Below are 23,586 nucleotides of genomic sequence, written 5' to 3'. Positions count from 1 at the left end.
GAAGGCACTGGGTGGGCAGCCCTTGGCAGCCCCGTTTTTGAGTTTGATCCCCCAATATAGTTGCAGAAGCAATATCAAGTGTAAGACGACACACCCTCAGTGTGCTCAGCATCCTGAGGGGCCAGGTGAGAGCTGAACCACCSTCCCTTCAGTGCACCCATCATCAGCTTCTTTCCTACCATAGCTCACAAAACCAGCTGTGCTGGACTGTCTGAAGCTGGCTGGGAAATGAACSCATAGCCTGTTTTTATATTAAATGCATTACAGTTATTTTAACAGCCCTGTTCTAACCAGACTTCAAACAGCAGGAAACCTTTGCTTGCCTCTTCACTCTCCTTACTAGAAGCCTCAATTTGTACTTGATGAGATGACTTGTTTTTCTCTCAGCTGATCACTGTCATATGCCTAACCAAATGTGTCAAGCAAAGTATTAGAGGGGATTCATAAATGCTAAACCTCTAAGAGGCTTAGGAGTGAGAAACATAATCGAGTGTCACTGCTGGAGGCAGAGGAGTTGCTTAGGAATTCTGATAAGCATCAATTCAGTAGATATTAATTTTTATGCTGGTTAATCAGAAACAGGAAGCTTCAGGAAACAGAAATGCTCCTCTGTTTGTGCTCATTCACCATAGGGTAGAGGAATCACCAGGGAGTAAAGAAATCACCATGGGGTAAAGAAATCTGCAGGTSAGCTCAGATTAGCAGCTGAAGTGTTTCAGCATCCTGTCCTGAACACTACAARCTCCTGATCCACACAGCAGTCAGAAATGGATGTTTCTGCAATAGACAGAAAATTGCAGTGAAGTATAATTATGCAAAACTTTACCAACAGGGGAAACACTTTCCTAACTTAGAAGCCAATCACCAATAAACCAGCTTGTGGTGGACCACTTYTTCAATACGAAAATAATAAAACCTCTCCTCCATGCAGATTCAGGCAAATTCCATAGAATTGTTTTTTTCCACAGTCTCAATTTAAAACTTCTTCTTAATCCTGTCGGTGTAATTTAAAGGGGSTCACCCCTCACAGGTCCCTTCCTCACTGATGAATCTGTACACTGTGAGAACCAGATGATCTCTGATAATTTTTTTGTCAGAAGCCTTAGTATTCTACTGTCATCAAATACATCAGACACTTTATCTCCTATCCCAGTGGCTGACACATTTTCAGTCACATTATTTGTCATCACTGCCTGCCTCTCCCTTTCAATGGTAACAAGGAGTTATGGCAGGAAAAGGACTGCAAATTGATGGGGTTTGGTCCCCCTTCCAGAAGGAGCCAGTGACTGAAGCCTGAGCCCTGGGACAGGCTCACTGGTGTTCCCTGCAGCTGGCAGCAGCATCAGCCCCTGGGACTGCTCTTCTTTGTTATTTCTACTCACAGGAAAGTGTGCACAGGCCTCAAGAGCCAGAATTTCTTATCCTGTACTCTCCTCAGCTTCAAAGCAAAAGCACATTTCGCAGTGAGTACCCAGCTAGACAGTCCAACTTCATTACTTTCCCTCAAGCCCCTGCTAGCTACCTGCAGGTAAATCCAGCCTGTATTTAATCTCTAAATTTAAGGGATATTTCTTGTTTATTTTCATACTGGCCTTGRCTGCACCAGGTACCTGCTATGCCACCAATCTGAAAACTGACTTCCCACAGAAATCTGTSAAAAGCTCTTCACAGCATCAGAAAGCACAGCAATATAGATACCTGATGGAAGCATTCCCTCTGCTGCCCTGATCCAGTTAACCAGCAATCACATTATCTTGCTCCTTCAATACCTCTGGGCTCACTTCAATTCACTTTGGCCTCTCTGAGCCTGGCACTATTTTACCTGCTGCTGTAAGATCCTCTCCAAAAGACAGTTTGATTTGACAAAAGGCTAAACATCTTCAACTCCTATTTCACCTCTGGAAACATACCTTTGGTCAAAACACATCTAGACTCAGTGATCTCTGCAGCATTATTAATTAACAATTGGATGCAGACTCCCAGAGACCCAACTCAGTGAAGGTAAGATRAAGCAGTCAACAAGTACATCAGTTATGTGTCAGTTTTGAACTACTGCATTCATTAAAGCCAAAACATGCACATACACGAAAACATTCTGCACTGATAAGCTAATAGCAAATGACTTCTCCGCAGTTTCCACAAAAAAAGCATCCCTTCCCTTTAGTCATTTCTTACACTCTTCTCACCACACCTATAGGAATTTTCAATGGCACCATTAATTCAACATGGATATGCAATCTGCATGYTTTTAACTTCAAAACCAGTATTACTAACTGCTTTCTACAAGATAAATGTTTCATGTTAACAAAATAATTCATAAGATATATTGACTTTCAGAACTCCTTGCTACTGTCAAGATTTTGTTCTCTGACAGAGCCAATCAAGAAAAATCTCTTAATAGGTTCATTAAAAAAAAGTCTTCTGTTCATTAAAAAAACCCCATACTTTGCAATGTCACTTTGAAGGAGGAATTCTGTAGAAGCAGAGCTGAAAAACTGAACTATATTACCAGTTGAAAAAAGCAGAAAGCATGCTGCCATTCATTTTAGTCACTTCCAAGCAATTTCGTTTGAATCTGCTGAAGGCAAATTTCAGCATAAAGTATGAAAGCTCGAGATCATCTAGTTACTAAGATGAATGCCTGTTAAGTCTTCAGTTGGGACTATTGCCTTCATTTATAAAAACACAATTTCTCCTCAAACAACAGAATTAGCATAAGTGTGCTTACTGTCTTGCTCACAGGATCTGCCAGCCATATCTTCTTTCTTATTTCAATCTGAGATTGACGTCAGCAGCATTCACAACCTTTTGAGAACTCATTCTCCAGTTTCTACTTAATTTGATGTCTCAGAACATTTATATGACTCACAAAATTTGCTGTTTGAGGCTTCAGGGCACAAAGACAGAAAGAAATCCAAAGGGAAAAAAAAGATTGCATTTAGTGTAGTAAAATAATAGTAAGGAAGAAGAGACAGATAAAATACAGTTAGGTGCTATTTTTGGCAATGGTTKTTTAGTAAAGGAAACAAAATTTTCTTTCATTACTCAATAAAACAAAGAAACACAATTTTCTGTTCTATTTATTACTCAGAGTGAATGAGATCAGTTAACAGCGAAATTAAACCTATAGGATTTTACAGCAACCTGTGGGAGCTAARTGACATTTTGGACCACCAAAGCCAAGAAACAAGGCACCAAGCCTCCCAAGAAAGAACACCTTCTTTACACAGRACACACTCCTGAGTCAGGGGAGAGCTGCTCTGGGGTCAGAAGGCCCTACTGGAAACAGCTCCAATTCAAATTCAAGTTCAAAGGGCAAGCAGTGCTGGGCAGGACTGTAAAACTTGGGAAGACCTCATTTTTGAGAAGTCGGAAGTAATCAGTGATGCCAGTAYAGATTTCACTCTGGACAACCCCTGACCCTTCCTCTGCACACACACAAGTGCYCCACGTGCTCTGGATGAAGGGAAGACCATGCAGTTGGGGAGATGGATTCCTGATTGCACCTCACAGGGAGACAACTACTGGAAAACTTCCCCTCTCTTAGCTGAGGGGTTCTAGTTCCAAACCTGGAACCAAGTCCAGGAACCTGGAACCTGGTGCCAAGTCCTTCTATGTGAAAAAATAAACTATCCCTCCTTTTCTGAATAGAGAACACTGGTAACATGAATCCCTCAAGTCTTGACATGCCGTCAAACTAATATTGTTGTTGTTATTAATCAAGAATTTAATAGGTGAGATCTTAAAATTAACATGTCTTGGGAATCTTTTCATTAAAAAAAATGAGGATCCAATGAGTCAAGGCTGCAAAAGTCACTCAGCATCTCCCTTTGAGAGATTATTYTGAACAAGTGCTTTACTGAACAGACAGATTTTAGCAGAACACACATGACTCACCTGTGGCATGAGKGCAATTAAACCTTTATAAATTTTTTTTAATATCCATAAAGTAAGTAGACAAGAAGTGAAAGATCTCCTCCTATTTCCTGATAACAGTCCCAGAGCAGTTACCGACTATGATGGCCTGGATTTATTCTCAGCTTCCTTCACAAAAAAATACAGTAAGAAATAAAATCAATGCTACAATGCTTCTTGGCCACATAGGCTGTAGTTTAAAAAACGAAAAAGGTGAGAAAAGAAAAAGAAGAGGGGAATGGAATGGATTCTGACACTGTAACCAACAAAACAAATACCACCTCTTCCTCTGCCTTTGTACTAGGTGACAAAAAGCAGTTTGATGTTGTATTAGGTTTTTGGTTGGGTGGTTATCTATTTTTTTTAAGTCTGTTTTTTTTAACCATTAAACTCACTACTGTCTCTCACAATTACGGGGTAATCAGTTACAGCATTAGTCGGGAGGATACACTCTCAAGCAGGATAAACAGCTGCCATTCCAAGAACTTTAAAACTCTGAAGATTCCTGCTGAAGCAAACGGGATGCACATATTTGATACTTCCAGGACCTGAGTGAATAAACACCCTGCACACAGTTAATGGAAAATAAAGCTATTCATTTCCTTCTGTTTGAGCACTGGGGGTTTGTAAATGCTAAGGCAGGTGGCCACCTTGCCATCACTTAGCAACATCAGGTTTTGACATACAACTCCTTYCTGGTCTCCCAGCCAGGTGAGCAAGGGAGGATTCCCACAGCCCCTGCTGCAGATGGGAGAACTGACAAATCACTTTGAGCCCACACTGCACTGATGCAAAGMTGCTGCTGTGTCCAAGTTACAGCCAGATTCTGCAAGTTCCACTGACTCAGCTGAAATTTCATGTTAAAGCAGTAAATATCCTGAAAACCAAGACCACTTCCAGATTTACRTGGAAGATTATTCAAATCACAGTTTTGCCATGACAATAATGGATTTTTACTGAATTTGTTCCCTTTAGATTTCTCTTGAATACTAAGTAGCTCCTATACATATTTATATCAGAATTTTAGCAGGAAAACTGAAGTAATAACAAATACGTTCAAGACTTCAGAATGACGGCCACAGCTTTGAACAGGCTACTGTGGAGCAAGGCATGTGCAACTCAGAACAGTAGAAAATACAYCACAGAAGCAGAACTTTATGCAGATTCTTCCCTTGCAAGAGTTTGTTTTTCCTTAAAATCATTAAGCAGCACCAAGTGGAACCTGGTTTCATTTCCAACCTCCAAAAAGTCAAGGGGKACTAAGCAGTTCTCACAAATTTACCTCGTTTAATATCTTTGCAGTGGTGACCTTTCCTGCACGGTATTTTTAAGATGAAGGGCATTCTTCTAAAAGAGAAGATCCATTTTAGCTAGGATAAGGAGGCTTAAACAGGTATGGATTAACAGAAGCTGCATAATTACACCACAACAGTCAGAATGAGCATCAGCACAGAAATACTGCTCATCTCRAGCAATAAACTGACTTCTTGTCTCTTCCCCAGCTTTACTTGTTCACTCTTAGGCACATGTCCATGATTTCAAATGTTGTTCTCACAGTACTCTGAGATAACTGTCCTTGAAGTTAGTGCAAAAGTGCTTACAAAGGTGTTCTCTAATGTCTCCAAGAGCAAGCCAGGGTACACAACACAGAGCCAAGAGAAAACGATGGGAAAGGTGTCACAGCCTTACAGCAATGTGTACAGCATGAGACTAAACTGCAGAGCAAGAAAGCAATTTAGCACTTGGTGGTAATTCCAATGGAAACACATCTTTTAGCCTTTTAGAGTTCAAAAAAAAAAAAAAAATCTAAAACACATTTGATGGGAATTATTTCTCTTTCTTCCCTCAAAAAAAAGAGACTTGCAGTCTTTGGTAAAAGACTTCACTTGGACTTATCAAAGCTGACTCACRCCAGTCTACCACAATTTGGCACTTGGAGCACTTGCTTCCTTCCACAACTGGGCAGGCTCAGTGCCCGCTGGCAGCCAGGCGAGCAGGATGCAGTTACCATGGCACTGGAACACGCAGCAACTTCACAACTGCTGCGGCGTCAGCRCCGACCGAGGGACCCAAGGAGGGAAGCAGCAGGTGAATCTTTGAATAAGTACATGCAAAAGCAAAAACAGCAGTAGGGTGAGTGGTCTGCCTCGTAAACATCCTATTCACAAGTCCCCTGTATGTTCTGTTTGATTGCTCTGACTACAGGGAAGGCAGAGGGACAGTAAAACTCCTGGTAAAATCAGGAGCATACGTGCACACACGGATCCACAGACGCCGCTCTCTCGCCATGACGTTACCCTCTAGCTCTGCTGCAGATGTCTGGATCAGTCTGTCAGAGAGACAAACCAGCCAGAATCCAGCTGAGAAAATACCACCATCGAGCCTTCTTTGTGTAATACACAAAGTTTAATCACTTGARTCATATATCATATGAAGGTACTTCAGCTAATGAAGCACAGCAGCTCATAACACAGTGTGTTCATCTGCTGCACTTACACCTGCTCCCCCAAGTTTCAAACACTCCTGCCACCTCCCGTTTCAGTTTCTAGCACAAATTAGTAGCAAAGCAGCGAGTATCTGATTAGAACAGAAATCAATGCAAAGCAGAATTGGCAATACCAGAGGAATTTTCAAACAAGATGCAAGTGCACAACAAAAGCACAGGATGCTGTGCGCGAGCTGAGCAACACACTTGGGACTGGCAGCTCCATTCGGATGGAGGAACATCTCAGCAATGCTGCAAAACTGACTGTGCCAGAAGCAGAGAAGGATGCACCAGGATGCTTAAGGTACATTTCTGGGCTGCAGTGGCGCCTGACCATAAAATTCAAGGTGCTGAGGTGTATTGGAAGGTATTTCTAATCTCAAACAGGATTTATGTTTACTACTTTGCCAGTCTCATTCATATTTGCTGGGCAGCCAGAACAACTCACCAGAAATCTGGGTTGAGATCAGCATCTCCTGGTAAACATTACATTGTTCTGCAGATGGGAGAACCTAACCAGCAAACCATAGGCCTCCCAGCTCTCCACACTGCAGGAATGTGCTGCTTTTTTGTCCAGTTTCTGGTACTTCTTACCAGTGTTTAATTCTGTCTGCAGAGTCCGATACAACAACACAATACAGAAATGGATGCACCAGGATACTTAAGGTATATTYCTGGGCTGCAGTGGCGCCTGACCATAAAATTCAAGGTGCTGAGGTGTATTGGAAGGTAYTTCTAATCCCAAACGGATTTATGTTTACTACTTTGCCAGTCTCATTCATWTTTGGATTCCCTATTTCAGCTCTAAAACCAGCCGCTCAACTGTTGCATAAACATGACACTGCAGTAGGCAACACAATGCATGAAAGTTATAAATGTGAGTAAGCACAGTTGTTATATTTTCTCATTTGACCAAATATGACACAGTTTAAATATGCACTCRAGACAAGCACTATGAGAACTCATAAATTCCACCCACTGTATTATCTCATAACTGATCACAGTGCAACCAAGCATATTTAAATATAGAATATACCCAGTCATTATACAGAAGAAARCCTTGTGAAAGAAAATCATAATAAGGGTGATTCTGATAAGACAAGGACAACAGGAAAAAGTTTCGAGGCACACGAGTCTAAGACCTCATGTAAAATGATTACAAAATCTCTATTGTGAATTTCTGGTAGAAAGGCATTATATGCAAAATGCTGGGAGGCTGGCAACTCACTTGTCCTCTCAAAGCTTGCCTGCCTTACTACATCAAGTGAATAATTTCCCTTGAAATTTCCCAAGTACAGCTTTTCCTCYGCTGGACAAACAGTCAACATTGGTTCATTTTCTCTAGGAAGGATCCAAACCTTTGATCTACCAACAGCTCTTTATCAACTTAACACAAACAYACTCGACACTGCCCCTGGATACAGCCTGCTACTTCTGAACACAACGTTTTTCATTTTACTGAAATGCACAAAACGAGGGCTCCAAGGACCCAGTAACTCTGCTAAGATAGAGCACAAAAAGAGATACTAAACCATGCAGTGAGAGCAAATCCAGTTTTATCAGCAGGGATAACTGCAGTGGTAACAGAGCTTAGACTGAAGTTGAATTTGGCCTTCACTGTAATGCAGAGTTATAATGAGRTAACAATGGGATTGAGGTGATTAACTACAAACAGAAAAAAATCCCCATGTCAACTGTTTAACCCCAAACACAGCAATGCCCTGCTCAGCAAGCTTAGGCTGTTCAATAAATTCAATAGTGAGTGGGGTAACTAACCACTCAGGGTCTTATCTTCCACGTTTTGATTTCTCTCCTTTGTATCACTCTTGCAACTCTAATCTTCAAGCTCATTCAGGGTGGCATGAGCACCAAGTTCTTCTCAAAGCAGCCATATTATTACTTGAGATATAACCAAGACCTTGGAATTGAATTACAGACACTGTTATTGCATCTCTTCTCCAGTCACATATTCTGCATTGTATTTTAGCATGAGAAGTAGTGCTTTACATCCACTCACCCACAAGGATTTTCATTCCTGGGACCCAGCAAGTCCTTAATGCTGCAAATAAAATGTAATCCTTGACTCCCTTACAAGGATCAACCTGCTCTTTTCACTATCTTGAATTTCTCCRTTTTAGTTCTTCATCTAAATAGCAAAAATGTTGTGAAATCAGAGGATTTCACAACAACTGAGAGTCCACAAAAGCAGRATCAGGCCCATTACTGCCTTAGAGACACCCATCATAATCACATCTATACATTAAATTACTGAACCTTATTATCTCTYTTTTTAGAAACAAGTTTTGTGCAAGCATTCAAGCCTGAAGTCAGTGCTTGCAAGGAACTTAGCAAAACCATGACAGGAATGGGATGCCTGGGGAATAGATGATTCTCTCATCTGAAATGCATAATTAGCTTTTGGTTAAGTGTGCAATTAACATTAAAATTTACAATCAAATATGATGGTGTTCTAATTTTACCTCCTGTAAATGAAACAAAAAAAAACCCCTCAGTTGCCAGTGCTACTTCTTTGAATTCCTTCCCTAAGAGGAGAGCTGCTCAAGATCATCATGTCATCCAGGCGATGCCTGATACAAAAAGCTTTTAAAAACATTGTGTATTTGCCTTCTGGACAGCTACACAGCAGGGGGGTTATTTTGGTTTACACTTTTCTGCTTTGTAGTGGTAACTGCCACTCAGTATAATTAGCAGTTGTCATATTTCCGGTTTTAAAGATCCAAAAAAACCCACAGCAATGTTGCTTTGTACCCTCTCCCCAGCTGTGCCTGAGAGCTGTAACACATGCTTGAGACATCCACTACAGCTAATCTCACACCCCAACAGGTTTCAGCAGTTAAGCCACAGAGACATTTTTGTTAATGAGAAGGAAAAACCTTCATCCTAGCAGTTTAATTTCGATAAGCAGCTCCKTAAAAGAAAAAATCATACTGCAGTCCAAATATGCTGCCTCTGTCTGAACATCACAGCCTTTCTGCCTTTTAACCTGAAATTAAATTAAATCTCTGCCTTTTACAATGGTGTTGAAAGCAGCTTCAACTGTAACATCAGCTGCCAAACCCTGTATTTGGTTATGTTTRCTATTAATCACATCAATGTTTGTGTGTTATGTGTGGTATGTGCAGAAAAAAGCAGAGTCCCTYGTGTAAGGTGCTGCACAAAAGTATAATGAAAGTGTAATTAAATTCCTCACACAAAGTAYGTATTGTGTGGTGTGCCAGTGCTGAGGTGTGAAGTGTTTTGGGCTGACCCCTGCTAATGATCATTCATCAGTTAATTTCTGCTACTGTGCAAAGAGTTCATGTAATGAATCTGGACTGGGCCAGCACGAAGGACCAGAGGTTGCCCCTCAGTAGCTCCCCTCGATTCCACATTGCTCAGGAGTTCTGCTGTCATTTTCACCACCATTATTCCTTATCAGCAATAGGCACACAAATGCACAGAAAGGAGAAAAAGAAATCTCACCTTGCTCTTACCTAAAATTGAAATCACTTTTATTCATTCACCCTGCTTCCATCTGGATCTGGACAAAAAGTGGCCCTCTCTAGCTGCTAGGCAACCTGAACTCTGCATTAAGTATTAACTGTTTGCATTTGCTAAGAATATAATAATGTTACCTTTGAGATTTATTTATAATAAAAAACATACCTAGCTGAAAAGACAATACTTTTCCTTCAGTAAACAGTAATTAGCAACTCTGGGAATACAAAAATGTTAGTCAAGAAATGCAGAGAGGTATTATAAATTGGCTCCTTACAAACCAAACATAAGGAAGATGCTTCATATGAAAGTATTATTACAGATGGCAGTGGYACAAAAAAAATCTAATCTAAGAATTGCATTTATGTAGATAGGTAAACAGCTATATGATATATGACTATATTTATGTAAATAATGCTTTTTATTAGATACTAAATTATTGAGAYTCATTCAACTACAAAATTGATGTTCTCAATAAAGTTCATTTATTCCATTTACATAACATCACCACTCCTGAACAAGACAGAAAATTCTTGAAATTAAAACACAGCCAACTGATCCTAGCATTCTTTAAAGAMAAGRAAAAAAAACCTACAAAACATTATCCCTCTCTGGACCATTTTACCGTTTTCATATGCAGAAGCAGTGTTGTCATCCTACCTTAAAAACATCATGAATATCTTTGCTATGTCCCATTCCTCTCAAGCTAAAGAAATACTCCTTTCAAGTCTTTTCAAAACAGATCATTTCCCAGACTGCTTAGTCACTAGCACAACTGATAGGGCTCTTACTAAAATATGAATTTGGRTGATTGAGGCGTTAATGTCAACAAAGCAAGAGGCCCACTAATGACACCAAAATTAAACAGAGGAGCACTCTTTTCTGATTCTTCCATGTGACAGCTTGTCAAATCCTGATTCACAAAATACAGACTTCCTGAAACAGCACAAACACAAATTTAAGATCTCTGGCTTTAAAACCCTCATCAATTTCTGCTAGAGGAACAAAACCATGAGACAGGCCAGAGAGACATTCACTGACACAGCTGTCAGTCTTTATGTGCAGCTGCCTGGCACTTGAAGCAGTGTGAATTTTTCTGAGTTTCAAGATAACATAAGTAACTGCACCCAAATATCCTGTTCTTCTGTTCAACACAGGCAACGTAGAATGTCCCACTGATCATGGATGTCCCTGGATCACAGCACAGCAGCAATAACTTCCCTCTCACCTTGAGATTTGCWGAACACAGAACAAGGTTATTTAGCCCAGCCCTTGAGCACCTCCAGTCTGCCACAGCTGCACTCACTTCAGAGCTCCACAAGCACCCCTGAACTGAAAAAACCCTGGGTCTGCAGAGAAGAGAACACTGGAGGTTCCTAGAAGTGCTTTTCTCTGGATTTTAAACACACTTGAGGTGCTTCAGTTAAACACCTGTACCTTCTCCTTCTTCACTTAGTTTCACATTAAACCTGATTCAGATAAGGCTTAATGCCAAGCCTAGGAGAAGCATAATTTTTAAGAATGTCAACATAACTGCAAAATTTTAAGCCAAAGCAAAGGCTTTAATGCAAYCACACTCACAGAAACTCAATAGCCACAGAAAATTATTTTAAAAGGTAATTGGAAAACAGGATGGTAAAAAAAAACTCTTCCTTCCTACACATAGAAACCCATAGTTTTGGTATGTTAATGGACCCTAGTATTACTACATGTACTCTGGAGAACACACTGAAATTACAAATATAATCTCAGGACAGGCAGGAGATAAACAAGTTCAAAACTGTGGTTTTGATAGAGGTACACAGTGTTTTTGTTAAGGTCCTTGAATCATGACTCATGTCAGGGATCTGTGCAAAAAGGGAAAAGAACAGAACACAAGTTGCTCTGGAAACTGTCCAATACTTACGTGAACCTTTTATTAAAAATAAATGTTAAATCAACAGTGTTGTTGGTAACTCCAATATTACAGGTCCTATACATAGCACCCTCTGAGGAATCCACCTGACATCTCTTTTCATAAGGAGTTTAAGGTTATTAAAGYCCTTTTTGCCCCAAAGCCCTCTAACAGATTTAATTAAGATTATTGCTTAATTCACATTAATCACAGTATCTTTCCAAAAAACCCTAGGATTTTATGTTGTTTTCTGTCTTGCTTTTACACAATTTCTTAGAAAATTTCATGTTCCAAGATTCAGAAAAATCAACTAAATGGAAATCATCTTTAGTTGGTTATAGGGCCTGAAGTAAAAACATTTTTATTGCCAAAACTCTAAATTAAATCAAACAGTTTCATGTCAGGTGACCTACACTGGTTTCAATGTCAGGATTTTACAACACAAAAAGGTTCTCTTATTAAATAATTTATTGTACCTTCTACCCAGCAACACAGAAATAAAATTAATCATTTAGTTGTCGTACCAAAACCAAAAAGTCTCATTTTAAATTCTCACTATTCAAGATCACCACAATAAATAAAAAACCCAGATGTGATTACTGTAATTTTACATTTAAATGCAATTATTAAAGAAWAATTATGGATCAAGTGTATGCAGATCAATTAGAAAACTAGGCTCTCAGGTGGGGCAGGAAYTGGGTAGAAATGGGCTGCTGAGCAGGTACATGAGTTACAGAAGATAAAAGTATGTTATGCAGAGGACATAAAATGATAGTGTGAGTTACATGTAGAGTTCACTAAAATGTAGAACAGCTGCTTAGACCACATCTGGACACCCACCAGCTGAGTGAGACAGCAACACACAGAGAATTCCTTCATCCTTACTGCAGGGACACAAAGGTCCAGCCATTCAGAACTTATGAATAACAAAAATCTACATCAATCCAAAAATCTACTTTCAAACAAGCTATTTTCTACCATCATATCTTTGCTGGAATTAAAGTAAAGCACTTTAGAAAACACTGGCACTTACCCAGATCTGCAGCTTCACCCTCTTGTCATTCCTGTAAACTGTTTTCACTTTGAAGTCAATTCCCACTGTGCTGACGAAGGCYGGTGTGAAGGTGTCATCGGCGTATCTGAAGAGGAAGGATGTTTTACCCACACTGCTGTTGCCAATGATCAGGAGCTTGAACATGTAATCAAAATTTTGGTCTGAAGTATCCTTCTGCCTGTACCTGGCATCTGTTACTGAAGCCATCTAAGAAAATGACAAATATGGAAAAAGAACAGATTTAAGAGCAGTTCAGCATTTGTTTTCCTTCACTGTGTACCATATGTTTAGGTTACCTCTCTACTTTCTAATGTCATAACCACTACATCTGCTGAATAAAGACAAACACACTTTGAAATCTTCTTTGAAATCCTAGCTTTAAAAGTTTGTTGTTCAGTCATACTGGTAAGACTTCCAAACCCAAGAAATAMACCTGTTGCACTGCTTTGTGTTTAACAGAATAACAGATGGCCATTGCAGATTGTTCACATACTCATGGGGAAACAGCATTCTTTACTCCAGTGGCAGGGTGCCACTTCTGTTGCTCCAATAAACTGCAACCAAGGACTAWAATCTTTGACAGTGCATCCAACCATGCAATTCATCAAGCAGCCTCCAAGGTAAATAAACCTAAACAATTCCTTTTATGACTTCTATGGAAAATCTGCATTTCTAGTGCAGGCATCACCACCATTTTATCCTTAGAAAAGTTTGGTCCTCAACATTTACAGAAGGAAAAAAAAAGGCATTGTGAAAAGATAAAAAACAGGAATGTCAGTTGGAAACTGAATCCATCAAACACCTCTCTACTCTTAAGATGTAATTGGAATAAACAGCTCTGTATAAAATGTGAGGACTCAGTGGGGGTGCAGGCAGCATTTGCAAAGGATAAATTATCCCTTTCATATTCAGAAACAAAAAGACCAGCAGCAGAATATGAACTATCAAGGGCCATTAGCAGCCTTGGTTGCTCAAATGTATGCAGCTCAGACACTTGGTGGGAGGAGGCAAAGCCCTGACTTTTCATCTCTGTACAGAACACAACTACACRGACCAAATTACTACAGACGACAAAAAAGAAAGTTCACCTTTTAACAGATATACCACACTTCTAATCTCTCATGCTGTTTGAAACTACCCCACATCTAACAAGTAAAGGTCTTGACTCCTTATAACCAGTCACAGGGTTGGCAAATTGGGGCAATGACAGCACTGGTCTAATTAACAGCTACTCATCCAAACCAGGGCCTGTGCTACTCCTGTGCAGTGTCAGAAGGCACTGAGCAGTGACAGAAGTCTCTCCTTCACCCAGCATCCACAGAAGYAAGTTAATTTGCTCCTACACTCAGATTCATAGGCACTTTCGCGAACAAAAATCCCTCCAGTGTCTACTCTCAGCTCATGCCCAATTACTTTGCTTCTAAGCAAGTCTCACCTGCACATAGGATTTCACCCACTCACTGAAAACACCACCACCAAAACCCCACAAATTCAAACAAAACCAAAACAAACAGGTCAAAATTCACAACTATGAACCAAAATGCTGTCCCAAGGCAGTTTAAATAGGGATGATAATTTAATTTAAATTCCCAGCAGAGGGGAAACAAAACAAAAGCAACTCAGTTTAGACTTCAGTACAATATGCACAACRGCTTATCTCTGATTAAACACATGCAACTTTCTCACACAGAGAAGGGCTGGTGCAACAGACATTTTGTTCATAAATTGCATTCACAAGGGCAGTTTCTGAAGAAATTTATCAGTAGCTCAATAGTGAACAGCTGCACTGAATGCAACAAAATCTTCCCACAAGTATTTCTCTGTAGGATACAGCACAATTCTGATACACTCTCTTCCGAACTTCAGCTGCTCTTCAGGCAGACTACACAGTCTTTTGCAAGCATTCCAGAAAACACAAGCACAAATTTTCTTCTCATTAGTGCATCAGAAAACAGCTCTTCTACCCATGTGTTGTGGTTCATAACAGGAATTTCTAAAATGAAGAATTTAACAACTGACTAACTTCCATGCACACACTCAGGCCAATGCACTCACCACCTCCTTAACATTAGAAATCTCAGCTGCAAAAATTATGAATCAGGTGATTAGCTGATTTGTACTATCACCACACTGGATGACATAAAATTCTCTATTTGAATAATTTAGCTTCCCCATACACATTATAACCTCCAYAAATGCCACTGAGAACACTTGTGCTCTTGCTAAAGAAGAAAAAAAAAATTAAAATCTCTACTTCTCCATTCCGCTCACACAGGCTTGAAATAATGAGAAACCCTCATCACCTGAAGCCTGGTCTTTTAAAGATTCAGAGGCAGACCTTTAACAAAGATGTATTCCACTAATCATACAGGAATCAGTATCTTYTTTYTYCCCCTGCCTTCCCACAATCCATCCACACACTCCAAGCTGATCTTTTAACTGAAGCACTGCTGCCTCTATTAACCCTCCTAGATGGCTCTAATCAGAATTGTACCTGGCTACAAATGTGACTTTCAGATCTCAGCTGAAAAAGCAATTACAGAATGTGGCCAGCTCCAGCAGCTTTGTTAGAAGCACAACACAGAGAATAAGATCAAATGATACTTGCCCAGAACGCGGGGCTGTTGTCATAGAAGCACAACCCTCGCTGGCCTCTGTGCTGGCTGAAGATGCTGCAGGTCAGTGCCTTGAATCACCAGAGGCAGTCAGAGCACAAAAATTTTAAAGAAAACTCCATCCCCTTGCTTAAATTTGACTTTTCCCTTTCCCCTCCACTCAATAGAGTCACACAGAAAGGACTTTCACACTAATTTCTGATTATCCCTCTGATGGCAGATCATTACTGAAGCTGTGCTCCACCAGCACTTGGGCTGTAAGTGTTCACGGGGCTGCCCCTGAATTTGTGCTTGAAATCCGAAGCCAGGAAACACCAGACTTTTCTCCCGGTTCTCCTCCCCTCCCTTTCTCTTCCCCACCTGTTGACCACTCCTGCTCCAAGCACTCCCTAGTCATGTCAGCCCTGCAGAGAGATTCCAGTTAAAAAATAAATCCTCCTACAGCTTCTCCTGTTTTGCAGGGCTGTTTGTAAAGTTGGTTCAGTTCCTGATCCCGCACAGCTGAGGGAGCCCAGCAGAAGGGACAGAGCAGTGGGAAGTGGTGGCAGTTGCTATGCTACTGAGAGAAAGGTCCATGAAATCAYGTCTCCTGCAGGCCCTCTGCACCTGGAGGAGATTCTGCAGCACCAGGAAACTGAGACAAACGCTGAGGTCATGCAGCTCCTGTCCAAATCACCCGAAGGCTTGCACAGCCACTGCTCCCAGGGGATTGTCCTCCCTCCTTGGCTCAAGGCTGTTCAGCTGGCAGTGTAACCCCTGCTCCCTKGGCACACAGCCACAGATGCTCTTTTAGGATGACTCCAAACAGAGCAGCACCTCTGCTGTYTCACACAAACACACAGCCCAGGGAGAGTTCTGTTACAGAAGACCAGGTCAAACACAACTGCCACACAGAGGGCAAAGGAGAGGCTCAAGACTGGTTCCATTTCAACTGCCCTGAAACAACCATCAATAAGATACTTATACAGGAAAGGTTTAGCTACATTACATAAAACCCATTACACAGGAGAGGGAAAAGCTGCCAATCAGGTTGTCCTTGAGAGCACTTCAGTATGAGACCTTGCATCATTTAATTCTTTGCCTGGGTAACACACTTCTTTGTAGCTAAGAGCATACTAATATTGACAATCTTTTTTCCCCAAGTGCATTAGCAATGGGAGCAAGGCCTCAAATATGCCACTTCCAACTAGTTTTGTGGGAATAGGCAGTTTTGTAGCTCTGAGATACCTTATTATTTCCCTATTGAGGAAAAAGCCTGCAGTGTGAGCTCATCTTTTATTAGACAAAGAAACCACATAAGAGCAGGATGCTGCAAATGCTCTAAAGCAATAAAATCTTAATCAAAGCTTATTAGCCACCAAAGAATATATTCCTTGGTCAAGGTGGCTCCCCTGCCTTTAGTTTCTATTTTGGTCTAATGAAGTTTAAAAGAAAAAATCCTATTGCCTTAAGACACCTCMATGAGAAACAAGCCTTTGCTGGTTTTAGTGCTCACTGAAATGTGTCATATAGATGGATCCACACAGCTGTGCTCCTCAATTTGTGACCAGCATCATGGTGAACACTCAAACTGGTTTGTAGTGCAACACAAAGTGTTCCTGCTCTTAGGAATCACTGCAAATGGTCACTATAACCCCTGCTCTGCAGTATTTTCTGCCTAAAGGTAGCTTCAGTAAAAGTCATGAACTGTTTAAAGTGTTGGCTAGAAATTAASTGATGTCTCTCACCATTAATTTATTGCCAGAAAAAAAAAAAAAAAAGAAGCTAAGGCTGACTTAATGTTGCCAACCCTTATGGTTTTGGCTACCAAAAAAATGGAGGGTGGCTCTTCTTCATCCTCTCACAGACAAGAAACAAGAAACCCAATCATTACCTTGTAAGTTTAGAGGTCTCTTTATTAGCAACCACATTGGTGTGTTCACAGACATGCTCTTTCCACGACCCATTCCCTCTCACAAAGTGTGAGAAAGAAGTCTGAATTTGAACAAGAGTCTCCTTTTCTGCTGCCAGTCACCCCAGTTAACCATGAAACATGGTCACTCTGATGCAACTTATCCTTCAAACTATGCCCTAAGACACATTTGCAAAATCAAATTGTTATGAACCCATATATTTTCTGTATTACAACTTCTGGGCATTTCTAGTTCTCTTTTAATGTTTCATTTTTAAAGCCAAAACTGGAATTATTCATTATCGCCTACTAACATACATTTCTTTAATTAGTGTGAAAACATTCCTCTATATTTCTACAGTAACCCAGGAGAGGTGTTACTAATGTACAACATAACTTCTTCTCAAAAGCATTAATACTTTGTGTATTTTTTTCCCCARAAATAGTCTTTAAAAAGTACATCTAAGCTTAAAATATTCTAGTTCACAAATTACACATCTATGTCAATTTTCTATTATAARAACTCCTTTATGCGCTTTGTCATTGGAAAATAAATACTTTCTGGTGTCTTTTCCAGAAATTAAGTTCAATTCTGAACCAGATTTCTATCAAGCAATGGATTTTTTTACAGCCAATGTGTGCCATCCTAAGAATAAAGCTCATAAAGGAAATAAGGCCGTGACCTTAGAGAGTCTTATACAAATGCTGTTCTACAAGAGAGATTTATTAGAAGCAGAAAAYAGAGTATGAGCAATATACACAACTGCTAATAAACATTGCAAGCAAGCGATAGTTACCAATTTAGATCTATAATCCATGAGACAGATGAAGGCTTTGCTGTGAGTATATGAATCAAGAGAGTGGTCACACTGTTGAACCTGCGATGTAGAAGCAAAAGGATTACAATGATTATGATAAAGGTGGACAATAAGAATACTAGATAACAGAATCATTGGTAGGCAGGTTAGGCTGGGAACACAGTGCTGAGTAAGGTCAGAAATCCTCCACTGAAGATAAAGAAGAAAGTCCTGTAGTGTACAAAGAGAACAGAAACAGTGCTTGAGTTAGTGACAGACATTAAAGTAACAGCAAGTATTCGAAGCCATCAGTTTAAAGCTTATTAAAGGGAGATTATATTCAGTAATCTAAAACTGAGGTTCTAGATAAATCTCACCAAAGGATGGGAAACTTTAAATAGGAATCATTACATYTTTTCTGCAGAAAGGCAGCAAAGCAAATGGAATCAAGGAGCAGCTAAAATACATCTGTACACACAAGTGTTTTGCACAAAGCCTGGATCAAAGCCTACCGTGCTGCAAAGGCAACTGCAATAGGACATGGAAACATCTGCAACTTACAACACATATACTGCCTTAAAGTAATAATTATTCCAGAGCAGAAAAACGTAACAGAATATAGTTGTCTTTCTCGTGGCTAATACAATCTAAAGGCCAAGTTTGTGTCTGGTGCATTTCCTCTCCAGTAAGCCAGRGTACAGCCCATTTGTCATCCTGACTTACATTATCTTGCCTTCTGGAGACTGACAGAACACATGGGCGAACTTGGACCTTAGGTAAATAACACGCTGCAGCCACCTACTCTGGACCAGAATTTGGATCAAAGATAAACYCTTTCTCGGGATCCACACTATCAACAATCACTTCACTTGGCAACAAGACAGCAGCTTGGTCTAGCCCAAAGCACTGCACATTTTTCTGTATTCATTACGTTTCCTCCTATTCCCATAGCCCTGCCCTCTGCAGCAGCTGCTCCCTGTGATAGCCTCTGGCTCACACTTCAGTACTATCCAGGACTTGATTTTGGGCTGTCATCTGAATTGCTCAATTGACAGACCTAGAACAAAAATAATACAACTCTGCACAGAAAGTCTATGTTTATTACTTCAAAATTATGAGCTCTTCATCTTGAGCGCTTTATCTTTAGTAAAATTCATTTATTAATGAGTCCAGAAGATGCTTGTAGTGGGTTAGGTCTGGAATTTACATGCTACAAAAAAAGTTCAATATATGCATGACAACTCAAAGACAAAAACCTCTAAGCAATGTCACTGGTTATTTTTTTTCATTACCCATTTAGATTTGGGATCACAGGCTTTAAAGAGAGCTTTAAAAAGGYTTTTAAGAATTTGCTGGTTCTGTAGTAGGAGTCAAGAACCAGCAGATACCACGTTTTTGCTATCCACTTTTACAACTACATTTGGTTCAACAGTAGGCTGGGACTGTTGTTAAAAAGATTTCCTCGAGYGTAACATCAAGCCATGCCTCTCCCATTTCCTGCACAACATTCAACATCCTCAAAGTCCATTTTAGAGCCACAATAAAACTCTCAGGAAAGAGGAATTAGTCACTCTAATTTTTCCAGTGACAAAAAAAAAAAAATTAAAGAAATAAGTTTCCACATTTCTTCACTCTTCTCGGAATGTTTTCTTGAGTTTTTGCCACTCTCTTACCATCACATGGTTCTATACCTGTTGGCAAGCACACTACTCCAGAAAAAAAGAGAAAAATATTTAACAGGAAAAAAAATCTCCCCTTGTAAAGGGGACCCACTAACTAAACCCAGCTCTRTTCCAGGTATGCATGAAACAGGGGATTTGAATGTTCCCTACGCCCTAAAGAGTGGAGGCAGAGACTTCTGCAATTCCCTGATTTTCGGTTGAATTTTGGAATCCCAGAGCCAGCCAATTTCTAGGTTTACAGAACTGCAAGCAGACCCTGAATCCAGCCCAGTCCCAGAGAACACTGAACCGCATACTGAGGAGGTTGATGGCTGTTACAAAACTCACTGCCTTCAAAGCCCTTCCTTCCTGTCACAAACACCGCAGCGATGGCCGAGACAACGGAACTCAGTCCCCTTCTCGTCAGACCTCCAGCCTTGCAGTTCTGCCTCTTTCTCCAGGAAGGAACTGGCAATAGYGAGGTATTTCTGAGTATCTCACTGCTGAATACACTGAAGTAGCAGTGACATAAGAGCACACAGAGCAACACACACRACTAATCTGCACCAGCTCTGCTACMCGACACGTGTGAGTCCCTGCTGATCCTTCCCCAGCTGGAAGGCAGGGAACAGCTATGCTCTGCTGGGATACAGCCCTCCATGGAGAAAGCCATGACCATGCCCTCCCACAGTGGTGGAAGATAAGGAAAGTTCAGGATCATGTTGGAACTCATCCTGTCTGGAGCAAGAGTGAGGCCACAAGCAGATTCAGGATGKACACCCCTCCACCAGTAAGCATGAGACAGCTACAGATTTTTCTGCATCACTGGGTCTAAAATCTTTCACTTATAGGTGAATGCAAGCTGCCGTCCTGACTAAATTAAGAGACCAGAGACTGGAATTGCCTTGTAGAAACCACCTGCAAACCAGAACTACACAGAGATAGGGCCAGCTCAGGATGCCTCTGCAGTGCAGAAGTTTAATTTGCTGCCTTTTATCCTCCTCCTCCAAGCAGAAAATCTGTGATGAATAAGTTAATTCATTTCTCTGTGCTGTGATGTTCTCCCATGCTGCAAAGTAAGCCACCTGCTAACTGGGATTACAACAAGCACCCTCACACTTCCCGTGTTTTAATGAGCTAATACTTTCAAACATAAAGCTTACTGCTTATGTCAAATATCAAACACTACTGCACTAAGCTGAGCACACATTTCCAGGAGCTCACTAAATATGCAGAACCTGAAACCCAAGATACATTTTTACAGCAAAAAGCATACCTGAAATGACCAGATCAAAACATTCTCAATATTAGCCATTGAGAACTACCTCAAAAAACCCTACTTATTCAGCCCAACTAGTAAAAGAGAACAGTCATGGACCTACTGGGGATGGACATGAGAGCCCTTCCCTGGCACTACAATCAATRTGATGCAAGACCCTGAACTGTGATGCTGTGACCTGCCCATTTTAATCTGGAGCTGCATGAAAACATGAAAATCAAGGTAGGAAAAACAATCTGTGAACTACACACAGCTTGACATGACTACCACATCACAAACAACCACCACCACGTTAACAAATACCAAATGCATTGCTTTGCTACACACAAGCACTAATGCTATTAAAACCTAAAGCTAACAAGTGTTCTCACTTTGTYACCTGAAAATATATCAGATCTGCAAAGAGGGCAGCACAATTTCGTCGAAATTGCAAARGAAGCTTGATTTTAATAGTGGTTTATTTGTGTCTCTTCTGACTTATCCTATAAATTGCTCTGATGAAACTGTCCTGAAGGCAGTGAAGTCTCAGTAAATGCATATACAACCACCGACAGGATAGCAAGCACAAATAACAGGAAATAAAAGCCTTTTAGTTACCCACTCCATACAGCAGTGTATGGATTCAATTTTGTACCCACAATAACCCAATAGCAGTGCTCCACTGATGTGGGTAAAGTTACAAACACAGAGRTCAAAATTATAGTTCCAGTAACATTACCTTCAGGGGGAGAAAAAATCCCATTCACAAGAGGCTGTTCATTTTAACCCAGAGCTAATCCAGGTGACTCTGAAGCCCCACAGACTGTTATTTGCACAACTGAGAGTGCAGTACTAGGTGAGAAATAAGTGATGAGACAACAGGAGAAGTCAAAATCAGTTTTTACCACCAAAGAATTGTACAGAAATGTATTCTGAGGCCACGGTCTTATATTGTCTCAGGACATGGGAAAATCCAGGTTAAAATTAACCCCCACTTTTTTTTTTTTTTTTTTTTTTTGGATAAGTTACACTTAATTTGGGTCAGATCAACCTGATGCACTGCAAAAGCACGCAACACGTCGCACTTTTAAGAAAGAAAGGACAGCGTGGAGACAGGACCTTGAGAGGCGAAAAGGTGGAGCCACTCGTGCCGGTGTTGGTGACACCGCTGCGGTCCCACAGCCTGGTGTCACCGCAGACATCAACGACACTGCCGGGCTGCTGGCAAACACGGAGAAAACAGTGGGGAAAAACAAGGCGTCGTCTCAGAATGCACGGAAAAAAAAACCCTCACGTGTGTTTTGTGTAGCATAAACTGGATAAACTGGAGAGTTTATACTTTTTATGAACTAAATTAGAATGACTGATCCGTTGGGCTTTGGGCAGTGGGCGTACCGGCAAGTCCCCTCCTCGCCCGTTCTGCCGAGCAGCGGCTCTGCGGTGGGAGCTCGGGCTGTGCAGTCCGGCAGCGGCGGGTCCCTGCCCTGCCCGAGCAGCCACGACGACAGCGGGATGCCGCGTTTCCCGGCAGTGCTCCATYACCGAGCAGTTGTGTTATTATTACCTGTCCCCACTCCCGAGCCGGGCACTGCCCCGRGTGACGGGAACGGGCGGGTTCCGCACCAGCTGGAGAACAGCCGGGAGGGCTCCGCTCTCCAGCCCTCCCCCCCCCCGCGGAGCTGAGGATATTTTAGAGATAAAACAATATTATATCTCATAAAACAATATTATATCGCCTCTCATTGCTGGGAAATGTTTATTTTAGAGATGGAACTGCTGTTGCCCTCTCCGCCCCGCCGCTGCCAAGGGCTGCCCGTTACACCACACCTCGGGGCACGGAGCACCCACCCGGCGCTCACCCGCCGGGCACCTCCTGCTGCCAGCCCCGGCTCCCGTCCCGCGGAGCCCCGGGACAGCCCCGACGGTCGGTGCGAGGRGGGCGGGAGGAGTTTGCGGGTCCCGATGGGGACATGAGGCGCGGAACACCGCCAGCCCCCTCCTCGTCACCTTCRAGGGGAAGCAGCCCCGACGGCGCGAGAGGAGCCCCCTCAGAGGGGCTGCGGCTCTTACCTGAGGCGGAGGAGCGGCGGCTCCGAGCCGAGACAAACCAAGCTGGGACGAGTCGAAGCAAACTGAGCCGAGCCGAACTGAAACGAAGTGAAGTGAGGTGAGGTAAGATGAGCGGAGCCAAGCCAAGCCGAAGCGAAGTGACCCGAGCCGAGCCGAGCGGTTCCGCGGCCGCTGCTCGCGTGGCGGGAGCCGCCCCCCCGCCGGTACCTGGGGCGGCCCCGGGGGCGGAGCGCGGCGGGGCGGGGCGGGGGCCGGTGGGGAGCGCGGGAAGGGGAATCGCCTCAGACGCTCCTGGAGCCCCCGCCGGCTGGGAAAATATCCCGCGCACGACCCAAACTTGCCATTCTTGTCTCACTTTCCACACGGGCTGGAATTCTCATCAGTAGCACTGTTAACTCTGAAGCCTAGTGATGGCGGCTGTGTCATCAGGCACTACATTTTTACTGGT

At 41.8% G+C, this 23,586-nt stretch overlaps 1 protein-coding gene across 1 annotated transcript in view; it reads right to left on the bottom strand.

The window, feature by feature from the left end:
• RAB3B (RAB3B, member RAS oncogene family) overlaps positions 1 to 23,321 on the bottom strand; it is a 48,968-nt gene extending 25,647 nt beyond the window's left edge. Inside the window, exons 1-2 of the mRNA XM_057367043.1 lie at positions 23,139 to 23,321; positions 12,826 to 13,053 (exon numbers count right to left, since the gene is read on the bottom strand). Coding sequence (XP_057223026.1) covers positions 12,826 to 13,053 — 228 coding nt within the window. The 5' untranslated portion in view covers positions 23,139 to 23,321. The remainder of the gene's footprint in view (positions 1 to 12,825; positions 13,054 to 23,138) is intronic.
• Between the last annotated feature and the right edge of the window lie 265 nt (positions 23,322 to 23,586).

This window comes from Malurus melanocephalus, unplaced genomic scaffold (assembly GCF_030028575.1).
Source record: "Malurus melanocephalus ecotype Western Australia unplaced genomic scaffold, MMel_1.1 scaffold_74, whole genome shotgun sequence".
NCBI lineage: Eukaryota > Metazoa > Chordata > Aves > Passeriformes > Maluridae > Malurus > Malurus melanocephalus.
The sequence above is the reverse complement of the archived record's forward strand: the minus strand, read 5'-3'. Positions and strand labels throughout refer to the sequence as shown.